Here is a 16,495-nt window from a genome sequence, read left to right as displayed (position 1 = left end):
CAAGAGGCAGGTCAGGTGGTCTGGTATTCCCATCTCTTTCAGAATTTTCCACAGTTTATTGTGATCCACAGAGTCAAAGGCTTTGGCATAGTCAATAAAGCAGAAATAGATGTTTTTCTGGAACTCTCTTGCTTTTTCCATGATCCAATGGATATGGGCAATTTGATCTCTGGTTCTTCTGCCTTTTCTAAAGCCAGCTTGAACATCTGGAAGTTCATGGTTCATGTATTGCTGAAGCCTGGCTTGGAGAATTTTGAGCATTACTTTACTGGCATGTGAGATGAGTGCAATTGTATGGTAGTTTGAGCATTCTTTGGCATTGCCTTTCTTTGGGATTGGAATGAAAACTGACCTTTTCCAGTCCTGTGGCCACTGCTGAGTTTTCCAAATTTGCTGGCATATTGAGTGCAGCATTTTCACAGCATCATCTTTCAGGATTTGAAATAGCTCTACTAGAATTCCATCACCTCCACTAGCTTTGTTCATAGTGATGCTTTCTAAGGCACACTTGACTTCACATTTCAGGATGTCTGGCTCTAGGTGAGTAATCACACCATTGTGATTATCTGGGTCATGAAGATCTTTTTTTTTCCAGTTTTTCTGTGTATTTTTGCCACCTCTTAATATCTTCTGCTTCTGTTAGGTCCATACCACTTCTGTCCTTTATGGAGCCCATCTTTGCATGAAATGTTCCCTTGGTATCTGTAATTTTCTTGAAGAGATCTCTAGTCTTTCCCATTCTGTTGTTTTCCTTATTGTTTATCTGCTTTTCAAGCTTAATTGGGGAGCCTACATTTTTCTCTGGCACCCTTGGCCCAACCTACCTGCACCAGCAGATCCATAGCCCTCCCACCCAGCCCATGAGGCCCCCAGCTGCCCAGGGCAGGGACCAAGCCAGGTCTTAGGGACAGTGACAGCAAGGGGATGTGGGTCTAGCAGAGACCTGGGGGCTGCAGGAGGAGAGTGTGACTTGCATGCGGGGACATCCTTTCTCCAAGCACTGAGTGTATATAAGGGGTGGGGGTTCTTTGCCCGTGGAATTACCCTGGGGGCATCCTAGCCCCAGGACTTCTCTCTCACAGAGGGCCTGTGGCCTGCACCCCTTCTCACCCTCCACTCTGCCATTCTCGCAGGCAGGAGACATCCTTGACCAAGGTCAGCCTCTGCGTCCCCAAGGTGTGTGGCTCACCTGCTGGCCTGGAGGAGTCTCTAGAAAAATCCCTGCTTTGGGAAATGAAGAGGGTCCCAGTTACGGTGCTGAGACTCCAAGTCTGGCCTGGATGGAGGGGGAGCAGATGCACACAGATTCCTTTCTGGGTGGTTGGGCTAGCCCAGTTCTTACCTGCAGCTGACTACAGGCAGCCAGGACTCCCATTGGCTGTGTGATCCTGTGCAAGAACCAGTGAGAATTTGAGATGGAAATAGCAGAGCGTTAAACCAAGCAGGGGCCTTGCTGCTGCAGAGGTCCTGGCTCCCACAACCCATCCTAGAGCAGGTGGGCCTGGCTGATGGAACAGGCCTGGCTTGGCTACTGCCCGTGGTCTGGACCCCAAGGGCCTTCCCAGCAAATCTCCTGGCATGCAGGATCTCCCTTCCACCCAGGGGGCTTCCCGGTGGTGATGGCACCTCCATCCTCCTCCCCAGGTTCCCAGGGTGTACCCACGTCACACCTGGCATCCACCTCCAGGAGGCTGGAAGCCCTCGCCCAGTGGAGGGTCAGTAGTTGGACACAGGAGGAGCTGGGCAAGTGCTGGCCCCAAGGAGGCATTCCAAGTCCATCTGGCACACCCACAAGGCCGTGTGGAGACCAGGGAGGCCTGCCTGGAGGCAGAGGCATGAGGGTCCATCTGCCAGGCATCTCCCGTGGGTGTGTTAGGATTCCTGACCTGGCCCTACCTCACCGCTTTTGTGGGAAACCTGAGGCTGGAGGAAGAAGCTCCTGCAGAGGAGAGGTGTGCTGGTGACCAGGGACACGAGGGCACGTCAGGCCGAGGTGGACAAGTGAGTGCTGTGGCCCTGGGCTGTGCTCGCTGGGGGTCTAGTTCCCATCAGAAACACACAGACACAGCAGCACTTTTTGTAAGAAGCATCATAAATATATTCCAGTATAGACAGAACACAATAAATAGCTGGTACAAATAGGTGAGGCAGCACAAAGCCGGTCCCTGCATCGGGGCTCCCCAGCCAAAGCTGAGTGTCTGGTCACGTGGTGGACACTGTGGGAAGGTGACCAGGCCCTGCTGTTTTTGAGGTAAAACTTTGTATGAACTTTTCCTTTAAAGCAAAATCCCTGCAGGACAGCAGACTTGCAGGAGCAGCTCTGGTCTTCAGCTTGGATGCTCACAGAGCCACCCATCCGGTCACCATGGTTGTCCAGGTGACGATGTCGTGGCTGGACAAGGGCCAGAGAAAGCGAGTTGGTGGCTCTGGAAGCCACAGCTTCTCCTAGGCTTGTCCCGCTCCCCAGAGGTTTTGGGGGTTCCTGGTGGGGTTCTGGGGTGTGGTCACGCAGGTCTAGCTCCTGGAGCTCTGAGCCCATCACCCTGTCCTCAGCTTCAGCACCCGGGACAGCGGTTCCTTGGCGCTGGAGTAGACCAGGTAGGAGCCGGCCGCTGTGCGGAAGGCCTCCCAGTCCCTGCAGCCGAAGGTTGGGAGGCTGTGCACGGCCACGAAGCCTTCATACCCCTGCCACCTGTGGGGAGAGAGGCCGTCAGCTTCCAGGCTGGGACACCAGCCCCAGCGAGAGGAGTGAGTGTCTGGGCTGCTCCCTCTCCCTGGGGCTCCCACCCCATCCCTCCCTGACCCTCACCAGGGTCCCACCTGCCTCTCCCACTCCTCACAGCATGAGGGGCCATGTATCCCAGCCCCCAAACCTCCCCAGGTTCCAATCATGAGGAGCTGGGCCAGGAGGGGCCTTAGCCAGTAGAGAGGAAAACAGGCCCGGAAAGGGGGGACCTGCCCTGTCCAAGACGATTCAAGATCATCCTGGAATTTCTAGATAACTGAGAAACTTAGATCAGCTAAAAACATTAGAAATACAGAGGCAAAGGCACTTTTATTTGCAGACATAGTTATACTTCTAGAACTCCCATGAGACATTTCTTTAGAAAACTATTAAAACTAATAAGATACTGTGGTTGCATGACCAGACACAACAATTAATTGTGATACACAGATGAAAATCGACATGTGCTTACAATACTCGGAAAACTCCTGGAAGGGAAGGTTGCGAGAATGCCATGGTGCCTCTAAGACAGTGTAAAATTTTACTGAAGCACATATGAAAAATAGAGAGATCTACCACAGCCTTGGATGGAAACATTTAATAGGATAACACACTAATAACTCTCACATTAGTGTAGCCTCTCACTGCATCTCCAGCCAGAACCCAAAGTTGTGAGTGTCAGCAGGGCTAGCGGTCACGTAGCTGACCCAGGGGCCTGACCCAGACTCAGCCCATGCTCAGTTGCATCAAGTGCCAGGCGACCCACAGGGCTCCGTGACCTGTGACTCGCTCTGAGCCTGTGGTCATTCATGGGGAAGGTGGGCCCACCCAGCTGAACCGAGATGTCTAGCAGGGGCATGGCCTTTACCTGTAAATAATACTGTTTACCGAGAAGGTATTTCCATCGAAGGAGTTCGCAACCACCAGGAAATAATCTTCTCCCACTGAGAAGAACTCCCAGTCCAGAGCACTGTGGGAGCAAGTGAGCAGAATTAGGACCTGGAGATGCTGTCTGGGGACTTGGGGGCTGATTCTCCCCCTAATCTCAGGATTCAGGGGGCTAGGTCCCACCACCAAAATCCACAGGAGGAGGAGCAGTTTCCTCAGTCATACAACTGGTTGGTCTATTCCAGGGAAATGCAAATTAGTTGTTCACTTTTTAAACTTAAAAAATTTAATTGTAATAAAATACACATAACACAAAACTTTCTATTTTATTCATTTTTAAATGGACATTAAGCACTAAGCTTAAGGCATTGGGTACCTTCACACTGACATGCAACCATCACCACATCCATCTCCAGAATTTCTCCATCTTCCAAACTGAACCTCTGTCCCCAGGAAACACTCCCTCCCCATCCCCTCCGCCAGCCTCTGGCCCCCACCATCTACTTCCTGTCCCTACGGATCTGACTCCTCCAGGGACCTCGGGTAAGTGGATCATAAAGTATTTGTCCTTCTGTGTCTGGCTTATGTCACTGAGCATAATGTCCTCAAGGTTCATCCATGCGGTCAGATGTCAGGATGTCCTTTTTTTGAGGCTGAACAATATTCTACTGTACGAATGGACCACATTCATCTGTCTGTGGACACCTTGGCAACAAGAGTGAAGAGTGAAGCTCTTGAATATGGGTGCAAAAGTCGTTCACTTGGAAGAGGTTGAAATAGAGGAACAGCCCTAAACTCGTGGCCAGTCCCTAAAAGTCTGCAGCGCCCCCTGGAGGTGAAAACTTGAGGACACTGGCTGTGAGGTCACATGCTTCTTCCCTGATTCCAGTTCAGGTGCCAGCAGAGGTCTGCTAAGGTAGAGACATCCCCCTAAATTTGGAAGTTGTGGTTCTTACTGCAAACAGACCACTGCATCCTGTTTTCAACAAACGCCCCTGAACTCGCTAAGGGTGAGTCTGTGCTCAGACACATCTTAGTTCTCAGGGATCTGACAGAGGGTTTCTGGGAAGGACATCCTAGAGCCCTGACTATCCCAGGAGGCCAACCTGGGCATCAGCTGTGGTCCCCAGTCACTGCTCTAATTACTGCGGGCCTACTTTACAGATGAGGAAACTGAGGCTGCAGCCTAGCAGGAGTCACTCAGATGCCCAAGGCCAGGCCAGTGCATCTGCATTCAGAAGCCTCAAGGTTATAGCCTGTTCAGACAGCACAGTCACACTCTCTTGGTTGATAGTCACCCTGGGTTCCTTCTCAGTGGGGCACTGAGGGCGCTGGCCTGGAGCTCCAACAGAACCCTGGGTGTGAAACAGCCACAGAAGTACCTGGGGACAGGCAGGGGGGCAAGGCGAGTGGGGGCTCTGGGGCTCCTGACTCTTCCTTCTTCTGTTATCTGGAATCCTGTCTCCGCCGCTTCCAGCCATGGCCAGTTGTGATTCATCATTAAGAAAAAGTGGTGAGTGTGGCCATGCTCACTGGGGGGCTTCATGCAGTGTGGCACAGGTGGGCTGATGGCACAGCCATGCAGTCCCACTCGCAGCATTCTGCCAACTGTAACTGGTTCTGGAACCAAGGCCCACAGCCTTGCTTTTGCAGCAAAATGCTGACTGCACCGTCTGCCCCCATGCTCGCATCAGAAGCTGCTGGGACTCAACCCAGTAGGAAATCAAGGTCTGGCATGACTTCCAAAGCATCAGGGCAGTAACTCTGCTGACAGTAATGTGAAGCATATTTTTAATCCTTCAGAACCACACACACGTTTGGTCAAATGGTGGAAATAGACAAATATCCATCAACCGATGAAAAGTAAACAAAGTGTGATAAATAAACACAGTGGAATATTACTCACTCATTAAGAGTGAGGCACTAAGGTACAATGTGGATGGACCTTGAAAAAATGACAAGTGAAAGAAGCCAGACACATCTGAATGCAGTGTCCAGGTGGGGAAACCCAGAGGGACAGAGAGCAGGCTGGTGGGCCCCAGGCGCTGCGGAGGGCAGTACCGGCTGAGGGGTGGGGTTTCTTTTCAAGGTAACGAAAATGTTCTAAAGTCACCGTGGAAATGGTTGTACGCATATGCAAATTTAATTTAAAAAATAAAAACGATTAATTCTAAAAACAAGCACACAAACCACAGCTTTTAAAAGCAGTTAGAGTCAAGGCTACAGCAGGAGCTGCGGTCCCTCAGCTGGCCGTGTGGAAGGTCTGCGGGGGTGGAGAGCGAGGCCGCTTCACACCTGAGGGCTGGGGGGTGGGCACCGCGGCCCCACAGATGCTCAGGTGCGCGCTGCGGTCTGGGCGGCTTCGGAGGTCGAAGGACAGGGGCCCCTGGATCCCCGCCCCGGCCGCCCGCCGCCCGCGTACCTGCAGGTGCGGATCTCCTGGAAGCGAACGAACGTCTGCGCGGTGACGTTCAGCTCGTATATGACTGAGTTGATGACGTAGGAGTCGTTCTGCACTCGCATCTCCACGTCGTAGCGGTGACTGTTCGCCACGGCGAGGAAGACCCTCTCCCCAATGTGGAAAACCTCCCAGTCTGCGGCGCCAAACGTCTGGGACCGTGAGAGGGAAGCCGAGAGCACGCTGTGGGCAGAGACCCTCAGGATGGCCAGCCACGCGGCTCCAGCCCCTGCACTCCGGGCGTCAAGCAGGCGCCCCTCCTGCGGGCGCTGCCCTTTCGCAGCCTCCTCCAAGGCCAGTCAAAGGACCATCTGCCTAGAGAGCTTCTTACCGCCTGTGCTGCCCCTTCCCCAGGCCCCAATGTGCCCTGGAGGAGGTCCAACTGCTATAACACCTCTTCCAGGGAGCCCTCTCTGCTCCCTCCACTTATGAACTCAGAAGCAACATCTAGCTACCTCTGGAGTTGCTTACTACTACATACTCTCCCTGGCCTGAGGCTCTCCTCTGGCTCTCTGTACAGGCCCATCCTGTGTAGGCTACTCCTCTAAAATCACTCATCAACCTGGAGGGTGAGGTGTGCATGGGCCCATGGGGCTGGACTTACACGAATGGCCAGCTGCCAGGCCTTGGCCGCAGACCTCGAACTGCATGAGCTGATTTACACGTGGGCCCTCCAGGAGGTTTATGACCAACATCTCTGGGATGCTGGGCTAGGAGTGCATGGGGAAGGGGAGGACTAGACGAGTCCAGATCCAAGCTTAGCGTTTGGGGTTTGCAGAGTATCTAGAAACCAAAGGAGACTAGCCTAGGAAGGAGGGACTCCCAGTAGGGGGAGGCCCCAGTATCTCCTTATTAACTTATCTCAAGTCCATTTTAGCTCCTGAAGTGCACACACAGGGGACAGGACCCCAGGGACCCAGGGACAAACAACAGCTGAGCGGCTGGTGGAACTGACCAGAGAGCTAGACAGCAGGGGAACTTATGATCAGGAGAAGAAACAGCAAGTAGAAATAGGTTGACACAGCTCAAATACTGGAGTGAACAGACACAAACTTTATAGTAACTGCGATCAGAATCTATAGGCAAACATGTATGTAATCAACAATAAGGTGGGGAGATTTGGAGAGTTATGAAAACTCTAAAAGGAGTCAAACAGAAATCCTGTACCTAAAAAGCAAAATGCCTGTATTCACAAATCTATTGCATGGGATCAAAAGCTACCTAGACAATCCAGAAGAAAGAATCTGTGAACTAGAAGATACACCAATAGAAATTATCTGATTTGAAGCACAGAAAGGGGGAGAATGTTTACAATCAAAGTAAACAGAGCCTCGATGATAATATAATGCAGTCTAGTGCATGAAGCTAGGACAAACCTAAACAGCTTATTAAAAAACAGAGACATTACTTTGCCAACAAAGGTCTATATAATCAAAGTTATGGTTTTTCCAGTAGTCATGTATGGGTGTGAGAGTTGGACCATAAAGAAGGCTGAGCACTGAAGAAATGATGTGTTGAGAGTCCCTTAGCCTGCAAGGAGATCAAACCAGTCAATCCTAAAGGAAAGCAACCCTGAATATTTATTGGAAGGACTGATGCTGAAGTTGAAGTTTCAATACTTTGGCCACCTGATGAGAAGAACCAACTCATTGGAAAAGGCCTTGATGCTGGGAAAGATTGAAGGCAGGAGGAGAAGGAGGTGACAGAGGATGAGATGGTTGGATGACATCACTGACTCAATGGACATGAGTTTGAGCAAGCTCTGGGAGATGGTGATGAACAGGGAAGCCTGGCGGGCTGCCGTTCGTGGAGTCACAAAGAGTTGGACATGACTTAGTGACTGAACAGCAACAACAATGTGCATGTAATTGGATCACAGAAGGAAAGGAAAGGAGAACGAGGCAGAAAAACATTTAAGTAAATGTTGGCTAAAATTTCCCAAAATATGATTAAAACCAACAAACCACAGATCCAAGATCAGAGACCCCAAGCAGAATAAATACAACCCCCCCATAACCTCAACACATCATATTAAATATCTGAGGATAGACAGAGAAGATTTCAGAAGCAGCCAGAGGAAAAAGACATTTGCTATAGGGAAACAGTGGTGCCAATGGTACCCAGCCTCTCATCAGAAACAGCTGAAGCTCAAAGTCAATGGAAAAACATCTTTAAAGGAAATGAAAGGAAACCACGAACCCAGAATTCTACAACCAGTGAAAACATCCTTCACTGTAAAGTCACTTTCAGATAAAAGTGGTAGAATGAACTGCCAGCAGACCAGCTTTACAAGCAGTCCTGAAGGAAGCTACAGAGGGTGAAACTCCACAAGAAGCACAGTGTCTGCAAGAAGCACACAGAGGGCGCTGGGAATGATGAGCTGGGCGTCAAGACAACTCACTGTTTACAGCAAACAAGAGGACAAGCTATGGAGCTCATACCTTAAGCAGACATGTGAGTTTATACATGCTCCCAATAGCCCAATGGACAGGTAAGGATAAATGAGATCATGTAGTTGTGAGGTTATCACATTATATCTAAAGTATATTAATTCAAAAATAGATTGTATACCTGAAAGTAATACAACATTGTTAGTCAACTATACTCCAATATAAATTTAAAAAAATTTTAAAATTTGAATTGAACATATTAACACAAGGGCTTCCCTAGTAGCTCAGACAGTAACATATCTACCTGCAATACAAGAGACCTGAGTTCAATCCCTGGGTTGGGAAGACGCCCTGGAGACGGAAATGACAACCCACTTCAGCATTCTTGCCTGGAGAATTCCATGGACAGAGGAGCCTGGTGGGCTACAGTCCATGGGATCACAAAGAGTCAGACACGACTGAGCAACTGACACACACACGGTTAATTAAAAAATAAAAAATAGATTGCAATGTAGATATGGGATGGGGCAGAGGAGTGTGAGTTGAGTTGGGAGATTAGGATTGATATATATATATATATATATATATATATATATATACACACCACCATGCATGAAGAAAGATACCTAGTGGGAAGCTGCTGTATAGCACATGGAACTCAGCTCGATGCTCCGTGATGACCTAGTTCAGTGGGATGGGGGTGGGAGGTCTAAGAGGGAAGGGATATATGTATACCACAGCTGATCGACTTCCTTGTACAGCAGAAAATAACAACATTGTAAAGCAATTATACTCCAATAAAAAATAGATTGCTCTAAGTTGAACGTGTATTTTGTGATTGCTGAAGCACACAACTGCACAACAAACTGAATTAATACAAAAAAGGGGATCAAAGGCTATGTATGTGACAAAGAACTTGTTTTATACCTAATGTATAAGGAACTCCTACATATCAATAATGAAAGGCAAAAAAAAAATTAAAGTATGGGCAAAGACTTGAATATGCATTTTGCAAAAGGGACTCTGGCAAACCAGCAGGTGGGTGGAAATGTGCCATCGTTAGTTACCAGGGGACCGTGACTTAAAAACCACACGGTAGTGCTGTTTCACATCTTGTAAGTTAGACTAAAAATACAGACAAAACCGGGTGTTGGCTAGAGTGTGGGATGACTGGCACTCACTCTGTTTTTGGGAATGTATGAAATGGTAGAACTGTTTTGGAAAACTGCTTGGCAATTTCTTCAGAAGTTAAACATCCGCCTACCTCATGGCCTAGAATTCCACTCTTAGATTTTTACTCAAGAAAAGTAAAAACAATTTGCCCACAGAAAGCCATGTATGAGATGCTTTTAGTAGAATTATTCATAATAGTGAAAATCTGGAAACCGCTCAGGTCGTACAAAGAATTGAGCCTAAAAGCCACACAGCGATCAATTTCTGGACCCAGCTGCTTCCTGGAGACACCGTGCCTACCCTGAGGTAGGTAGTCCTGGCTGGCCAGAGCTGGTCACCGCGATGCCCAGCGACGCTGGAGGGACAATTGCATTCCCAGTCCACGTGGGAAGTGGCTCTGTTTCCCTTTACTCCGACCGGCGGGGGACGGGTCTGCGGACTACCCTACCTCGGAGGTCCCTTTCCGGCTTGTACAATCCGCCCAGCGGCGGCCTCTGGTCCCCGCGGGTCCGGTACCCGCCAGGCCGCTCGCCTGGTGTTCTCTCCGCGTCCAGCAGAGGGCGTGGCTGCCCGATCTACCGCCCGATGCGCGGAGACCAGACACCACAGCCTCCCCAACCCCACCCCAACCCCGTCCCGCAGCCGAGGGGCGCGGGCGCCGAGAAACAGGCTTGGGCCCGTCCGAGGGTCGGAAACAAGGGAGCTCAAGCTAAAAGAGTGACTCACAGGACAAGGACAGGGACCAGGGCACCTGGCGTCACCGACCCTGCCGGACCAGGAGCTGGGCTGAAGCCTTCCTGGGTTAGCATCCTCTCCTCACCGCGACTCGGAGGTGGCACTATTTCTGTCCCCTGGGGCCACGCCACAACTTCCGAGCTGGGGAGACACTCAGGCCCGTGGGGCCTCCAGCCTCATCAGAGGACCGACGTTAGAGGCCCACAAGAATGTGCAGAGTGACACACACGTGCCAGCCCAACCAGGTCGCAGAAACCACAGGAGTGGCCAGACTGAATCGCCGGTTCTGCCCCACCCTTTGCTGATGAGACCACCGCAGTGGGAAACGCAGACGCACGCACATACCTGCACGCACCTGTGTATACATGTGCACACACCTGCACGGATGCGATTTTACACACAGTCCTGCACGCATGTATCTGTATACATGTGCACATAACTGCAAGCACCCACATGCACACACCTGCACATGTACACACCCACACAGAACAAGCGGCCAGGGCTGGTCTGAGAAGGGGGTCTCCCCCAGATCACCAGAGCTTCCTTTCAGCCCCAAGCCACTCCTCCCTCAGCTCACCGGTCTTGAGCCCCAGCAAGGGGTTGGCCTGCAGACAAGGGTCGGTAAAAGGGGATGTCTGGGCCTGGGAACTGGGAGAAGAGGGCCAGAGCCCAGGAGGAAGGGCGGGGGCGTGGCCAGCGGCGGGGGCGTGGAGGAGCATCCAGGTGGGCGTGGCTTAATGGGCTCTCGCCTCTCCTCTGCTCTGTGCACCCAGTGGGGTGGGGGCGCCCGACACAGCAAGTACAGGGCGCCTCATTCAGTTTGAGTTTCAGATTAAAATGATGTTTCAGTCTATGTGTATGGGCACGCTTTTACTAAAAATTGATTCGTTGTTTGTCTGGTTTTCACATTGAAATGCTGCTGCTGCTGCGAAGTCGCTTCAGTCCTATCTGACTCTGTGCGACTCCATAGACAGCAGCCCATCAGGCTCCTCTGTCCCCTGGGATTCTCCAGGCAAGAACACTGGGGTGGGTTGCCATTTCCTTCTCCAATGCATGAAAGTGAAAAGTGAAAGTGAAGTCGCTCAGTCGTGTCCACTTCTTCGAGACCCCATGGACTGTAGCCCACCAGGCTCCTCTGTCCATGGGATTTTCCAGGCAAGAGTACTGGAGTGGGATGCCATTGCTTTCTCCTTCACACTGAAATAGGTGTCCTGTATTTTATTCGCCAGGGGCTAGCAGAGTCCGGCAAGGGGCCGCCTGACTGCCAGTCATTGGCTCGAAGTGAGCTTCCCTGGAAGCCTGGGGCCGGCACCTGCGCCCTCAGCCAGAGGCTGGGCTCCTCCCATTCGGAAGTAAACCGGGGAGAATCCCAGCCCAGGGCTGCACCAGCCTGGGCAGGGGTGAGCTGGCCTGAGGCCCCGCTGTCAGGCCACTCCTGGATTCTGAGCGCATTAGGGACATGTCAGGGAGAGAAGAAGAAATTCCCACATCAAACAGCCCTGCCAAGCCCTCCCTGGCACCGGAGCAAGGCAGCCTGGCACCTGCTGGGCTGGGCGGACCATTCCTGCCCTTCTTTAAGGAGTGGAATTCCCCTGAGCCCTGCCCTGGAATCCCCTGGCACTGCGCCTGCCTGGGCCTGGAGCATCTCGAGGGAGGATGGTGCTTCTGGGACTTGGCAGCCAGAGCACCTGGAGCGCTTGACAGTGCCCTAGAGGGTGGGTGGGCTCCCCGTAATCAGCAGATTCCTTGTTGGGCAGGAGGCCCTTGGGTTCTGGCTTTGATGGAGCAAAGAACCCAGGTCTCGGAGTGCCTGGGGAGGGAGGACCAGGAGCACTGCCAGGAGAAGACAGGCAGGTCCCAAAGGACCCCGGGGGATTCAGCCCTTGACACTGTGGGCAGTCAGCTACGGTGGGAGAGGGGCCTCCTCCTGGGAGACTGCAGGGGGCAGCACGCTCCCTGGCCAACTCTGGGGTGCCCTCCAGCTCTCCCCCAGTACAGCGGCCCCTCCACACCTTGCTCCTCCCTGGGCTGCCCGGTCCACTGCCAGCTCCAGCCTCACAGAACAAACCAGAAGCATAGGAGGAAGTGCCCTGGCCCTGGTGAGCACACGGGCCGGTCCCTTCCAGGGCTGACCACTGGGGGCACTCTCACAACACCCTTCTTACAGACTGCTGCCTCCATTTGTGGACATTTACATTCTTGGGGCTTTCCTGGTGGCTCAAACGGTAAAGAATCTGCCTAAATGCAGGAGACTGGGTTCAACCCCTGAATGGGGAAGATCCCCTGGAGGAGGGCATGGCAACTCGCTCCAATATTCTTGCCTGGAGAATCCCATGGACAGAGGAGCCTGGCAGGCTACAGTCCAGGGGGCTGCACAGAGTTGGCCATGACTGAAGTGACTTAGCATGCATGCACATTCTTGGTGGAGACTGCCTTTCTGACAAACCCCAGCTTCATTCTCTGTCTCCTCAAACCTACTGATGACTCTGGGCAGCTCCTCTACCTGTCCCTCCCCTGCCCTGATAAGTGGTTTCCCAGGGGGCTTCACTGGCCCTCTTCTTGGAGACCCTGTCAGCCCTCAGCCCACATCCTGCCAGAAATACCCCATTGCCCTTTGTTCTCATTTCTGCCAGTGGCCCCTCCCAGCAACAACCCCCAGTCTTGGGGCACTGCCGCCCCCTCCCCTTCCCCACCCTCTCCACTCCAGGTCTACACGTGATGACTGTAACCACAGATCCCACAGCCAGACAGCTCAGGGCGCAGAAGTCCCAGCAGCTGGAGGTTGGAAGTCCCATCCTTCCGACACACCCAGCTTCTACCTCCTTTGGTCCAAGATGGTGAGGCCAAGTGGTTGGAGCCTGAAGTGGTCTGCCACCTGAAGGAAGATTCTAGGATTCCTGGTGAGAGAGGTGGGGAGGTCTGGAAGGGGTTGCCTGGGAATGCTTGAGGGTGGACAGCTAGTCTTCCAAGCACCCCTGGGCTGCAGACCCAGCATGAGCACAGCCTTCCTCATGAGCTGAACTCACCCTACCAGTGAGGGACCCACCTGGTGCCCCTCTCAGTGCTGTCCGTGTGCACAGTGCCAAAAATGCCAGCAGTCTGCATCCCTTGCCTGGCCATCCCTTCAGAAAGGGCTCTCCTAGAGGTTGGCGCCTCTCTACACACACTTCAAACTTCAACTCCTGCTTCAAACTCATGTGAGGCCATGAGAGATGCTGCAAAGCTCCAAACCAAGTGCAAATATATGAAGGCATCTTCAGGACCTAAGAGGATTTAAACACCATATAAAAACAGCTGGCAGAACATGAAAATGGGATCTGGTGGGCTCTGAGGGATTCATTGGGTGCAAAGAGACTTGGCTCATTAGAGAAGGCAGGGTCTTCAGGTGTGTGTGGGCACAGGGATCAGCAATGGCCCCTTGCAGCCCCCAGAGTCAGCTCCTGGGGCAGCTCTGCCCACCAGCTGGAGATGCACCCTCTCGCAGCCACTGTGGTTCTGCCCACCCCCACCCCTGCCCTGCACTTCTGGCTGACTCTTCCGGCCAGCGTCACACCCCTGGGCTGGCTCTGGTTTAGGGCATGGAGCTCAGATGTCCCCCATCCTGGCTCAGTTGGGCCTGTCTCTGCCCCTCGGCCCAGTCTCCCTTCTGAGGGTGCCCCATGTCTGAGGCCTGTGGCGAGGCTGGACACAGACTGGAGCCAGATCCAGATGCTGCCTGAAAATACAGAGTTTCAGGGGCTCACAGCTCTGTAGCCAGGATACTGGGGAGCATTCAAGGAGATGGGCCAGAACCTGGAAGGGATCTGAGACATCCTGCATGAGAGACAGTGGCAGGAACGAACACCACTTTGAGAGATTCAGGCTGAGTGCTTCCCCATAGTATCCAGAGAGCACAAAGGCTCGGCATGCGGCCTTCTGGTCAACCACACAGGTCCCCAGCTGGGCTGTCACACCAGGCACGTGACATGAAGAGGGTTCCTGCAGCTGGTCGGGGAGTGCAGTTTGGAGATTATCATCCTATCTGACCTCTCCTACGTTTGCACAAAAGGACAGTTTAGAAGGTCGTTATCATAGCACCTCATCAAGGGCTTCAACCAGACCCTTGTGCTCCCTGGGGCACAAGCCACCAGTGACAAAGCCACCCCTGCCATGCTCGACAGGAAATATCAACAGAAAACAAAGGGTCCTCCAGACGTATGATAAACGACCTGGAGCATGAGAGTCAGGCTAAAATATATACATAAACTCATACTGGAAGAAACCGAGCTGGTTCTAGAAACAAACCAGAATTTTTAAAAACTACAATGATCTTCAAAAGTACTGAAGAAGATACTGCATTTATAGAGTAAGTATAGAACAGTATGAAGAGGAAGAGTTCTTGGATATTAGAAAGATATTAGCTTTATGAGAAGATGCTCATCAACATGGTCGGAGAATAAAGGTAGGGAAAGAGTCTAAGTTGAAAAGATAACTCAACCCAGGAGATCCGAAAGCCCTCTAACCAGTGTGCAGGGGTGGGGTGGGGCATGGAATGATTAAGAAAAACCAAGACAATCTCCCAGGCCTGGAAAAGCACAGCTTCAAGTTGAAAAGGCACTGAGACAAAGCAGTCAGGAGGCGCAGGGAGCCACTGCGAGAGACCTGTGGGCGCCGAGGGCAGAGAAGGCCACCGGAGGGGCGCCCGGGGGGCAGGGGGGCCGCTGCACCCCTGGGTCCTGGGAGGCAGGGGGCTGCCCTCCGTGTTCTCAAGGGAATGGCTTCTACCCTAAAGTCCTGCACGCCATTCATCAGGCAGGGCGAGGGACGCGGCCACCACGAGCATCCACACTTCCTGCCACAGACGGTGGTTCTCACTGAGATGAAGCTGGCGAGGTCGTGGCTCCCCCAGCCTGTGGTTGTACCATCAGGCCACGTGGCCCATGTGGCTGCGGAGGGTGGGGGTGGGCTGTGACCTCTCAGTTCAGATCTGATGTGGGCTCGCTCTGCTCTACACCCATTGGCTGACTTTGGTCACATGACCTGGCTCAGCTGCAGGGACGCTGGGGAGCATGGGGGAGTACCTGGAAGGGGGTGTCCCTGAGGTATCACCTGAAAACCTGAGGTCAACTGGGACAATGGAGATCAGAATTGGACGTGGTGGCTCCAGCCAAAGATGGCAGTAAAGGAAAGTTCCAGAAAAGGGGCCACTGTCAGCTCTAGAGACAGTCGGCCAGGACGGCACAGGCAGAACGGCCCAGGAGGAAGGGCTGCAGGAGAAGAGGGCCCTTCGTGGACACACGCTGAGCAGAGAGCTTGCAGCGACACACGGTGGAAACCCAGGAGGCACGGAGGACGCAGTGCTCACAGGAGCCTGGGGACAGGCAGAACCAGCAAGAAGCTGGGGGACGTTACCATGTGCAGAGATAGTCTTCCCCGACAAAGGAAAGGAGAGGGAGGGAGGGAGGGAGGAAGGGATATGGGAAGAAGCAACTAGGAACTTGTGGAAAAGTGTCCTGTGCAGCACCTGGGGTCCGTGCGTGAAGTGAGCCATGTGGTGGGCTTGTGGCATGGAAAGAGAGTCTGACCTGCATGCAAGGCCTGTCCCCAGGGGCTGGCCCGGAGGTTGTCCCAGCCCACCACTGAGAAGGGAGTGGTCAAAATGCACCCTTGGCTCTGCAAGAACGAGCTTATGACGTGGCCAGGACGATGCAAATGCCAACCTCGACCGTTGATTTTAGTCATCCGTGGGGGCTTGGGCTTCCCAGGTGGCTCAGTGGTAAAGAATCTGCCTGCTAATGCAGGAGACTCAGGTTTGATCCCTGGGTCAGAAAGATCCCCGGGAGTAGGAAATGGCAACCTGCTCCTGTATTCTTGCCTGGAAAATCCTATGGACAGAGGAGCCTGGTAGGCTACAGTCCATGGGGTTGTAAAGAGCTGGACATGACTTAGCAACTGAGCATGTGGGGGCTTGGTCTGGGGTCTGACACTGAAAGGGACAAGCCAGGCAGCCTGGAGGGAGGAGGGCAAGGGAAGGCAGAGGAGGGTCTGGACCCCATATCATCATCCTAGACCACAGTGGGGCCTGAGGAGGGGCTGCCAACACTGCCCACTAGCCTGGGACTGGTCAGTACACGCATGGTTCACCGG

The 16,495-nt window shown here is 52.7% G+C and overlaps 1 protein-coding gene across 1 annotated transcript in view; it reads right to left on the bottom strand.

Moving 5' to 3' along the window:
* Positions 1-2,082: 2,082 nt before the first annotated feature.
* The window catches only part of TSPEAR (thrombospondin type laminin G domain and EAR repeats), a 132,991-nt gene continuing 118,578 nt past the window's right edge, over positions 2,083-16,495 (bottom strand). Inside the window, exons 9-11 of the mRNA XM_040249187.1 lie at positions 6,036-6,223; positions 3,594-3,695; positions 2,083-2,692 (exon numbers count right to left, since the gene is read on the bottom strand). Coding sequence (XP_040105121.1) covers positions 2,539-2,692; positions 3,594-3,695; positions 6,036-6,223 — 444 coding nt within the window. The 3' untranslated portion in view covers positions 2,083-2,538. The remainder of the gene's footprint in view (positions 2,693-3,593; positions 3,696-6,035; positions 6,224-16,495) is intronic.

Source organism: Oryx dammah, unplaced genomic scaffold (assembly GCF_014754425.2).
Source record: "Oryx dammah isolate SB20612 unplaced genomic scaffold, SCBI_Odam_1.1 HiC_scaffold_2, whole genome shotgun sequence".
NCBI classification, from domain to species: domain Eukaryota; kingdom Metazoa; phylum Chordata; class Mammalia; order Artiodactyla; family Bovidae; genus Oryx; species Oryx dammah.
The sequence above is the reverse complement of the archived record's forward strand: the minus strand, read 5'-3'. Positions and strand labels throughout refer to the sequence as shown.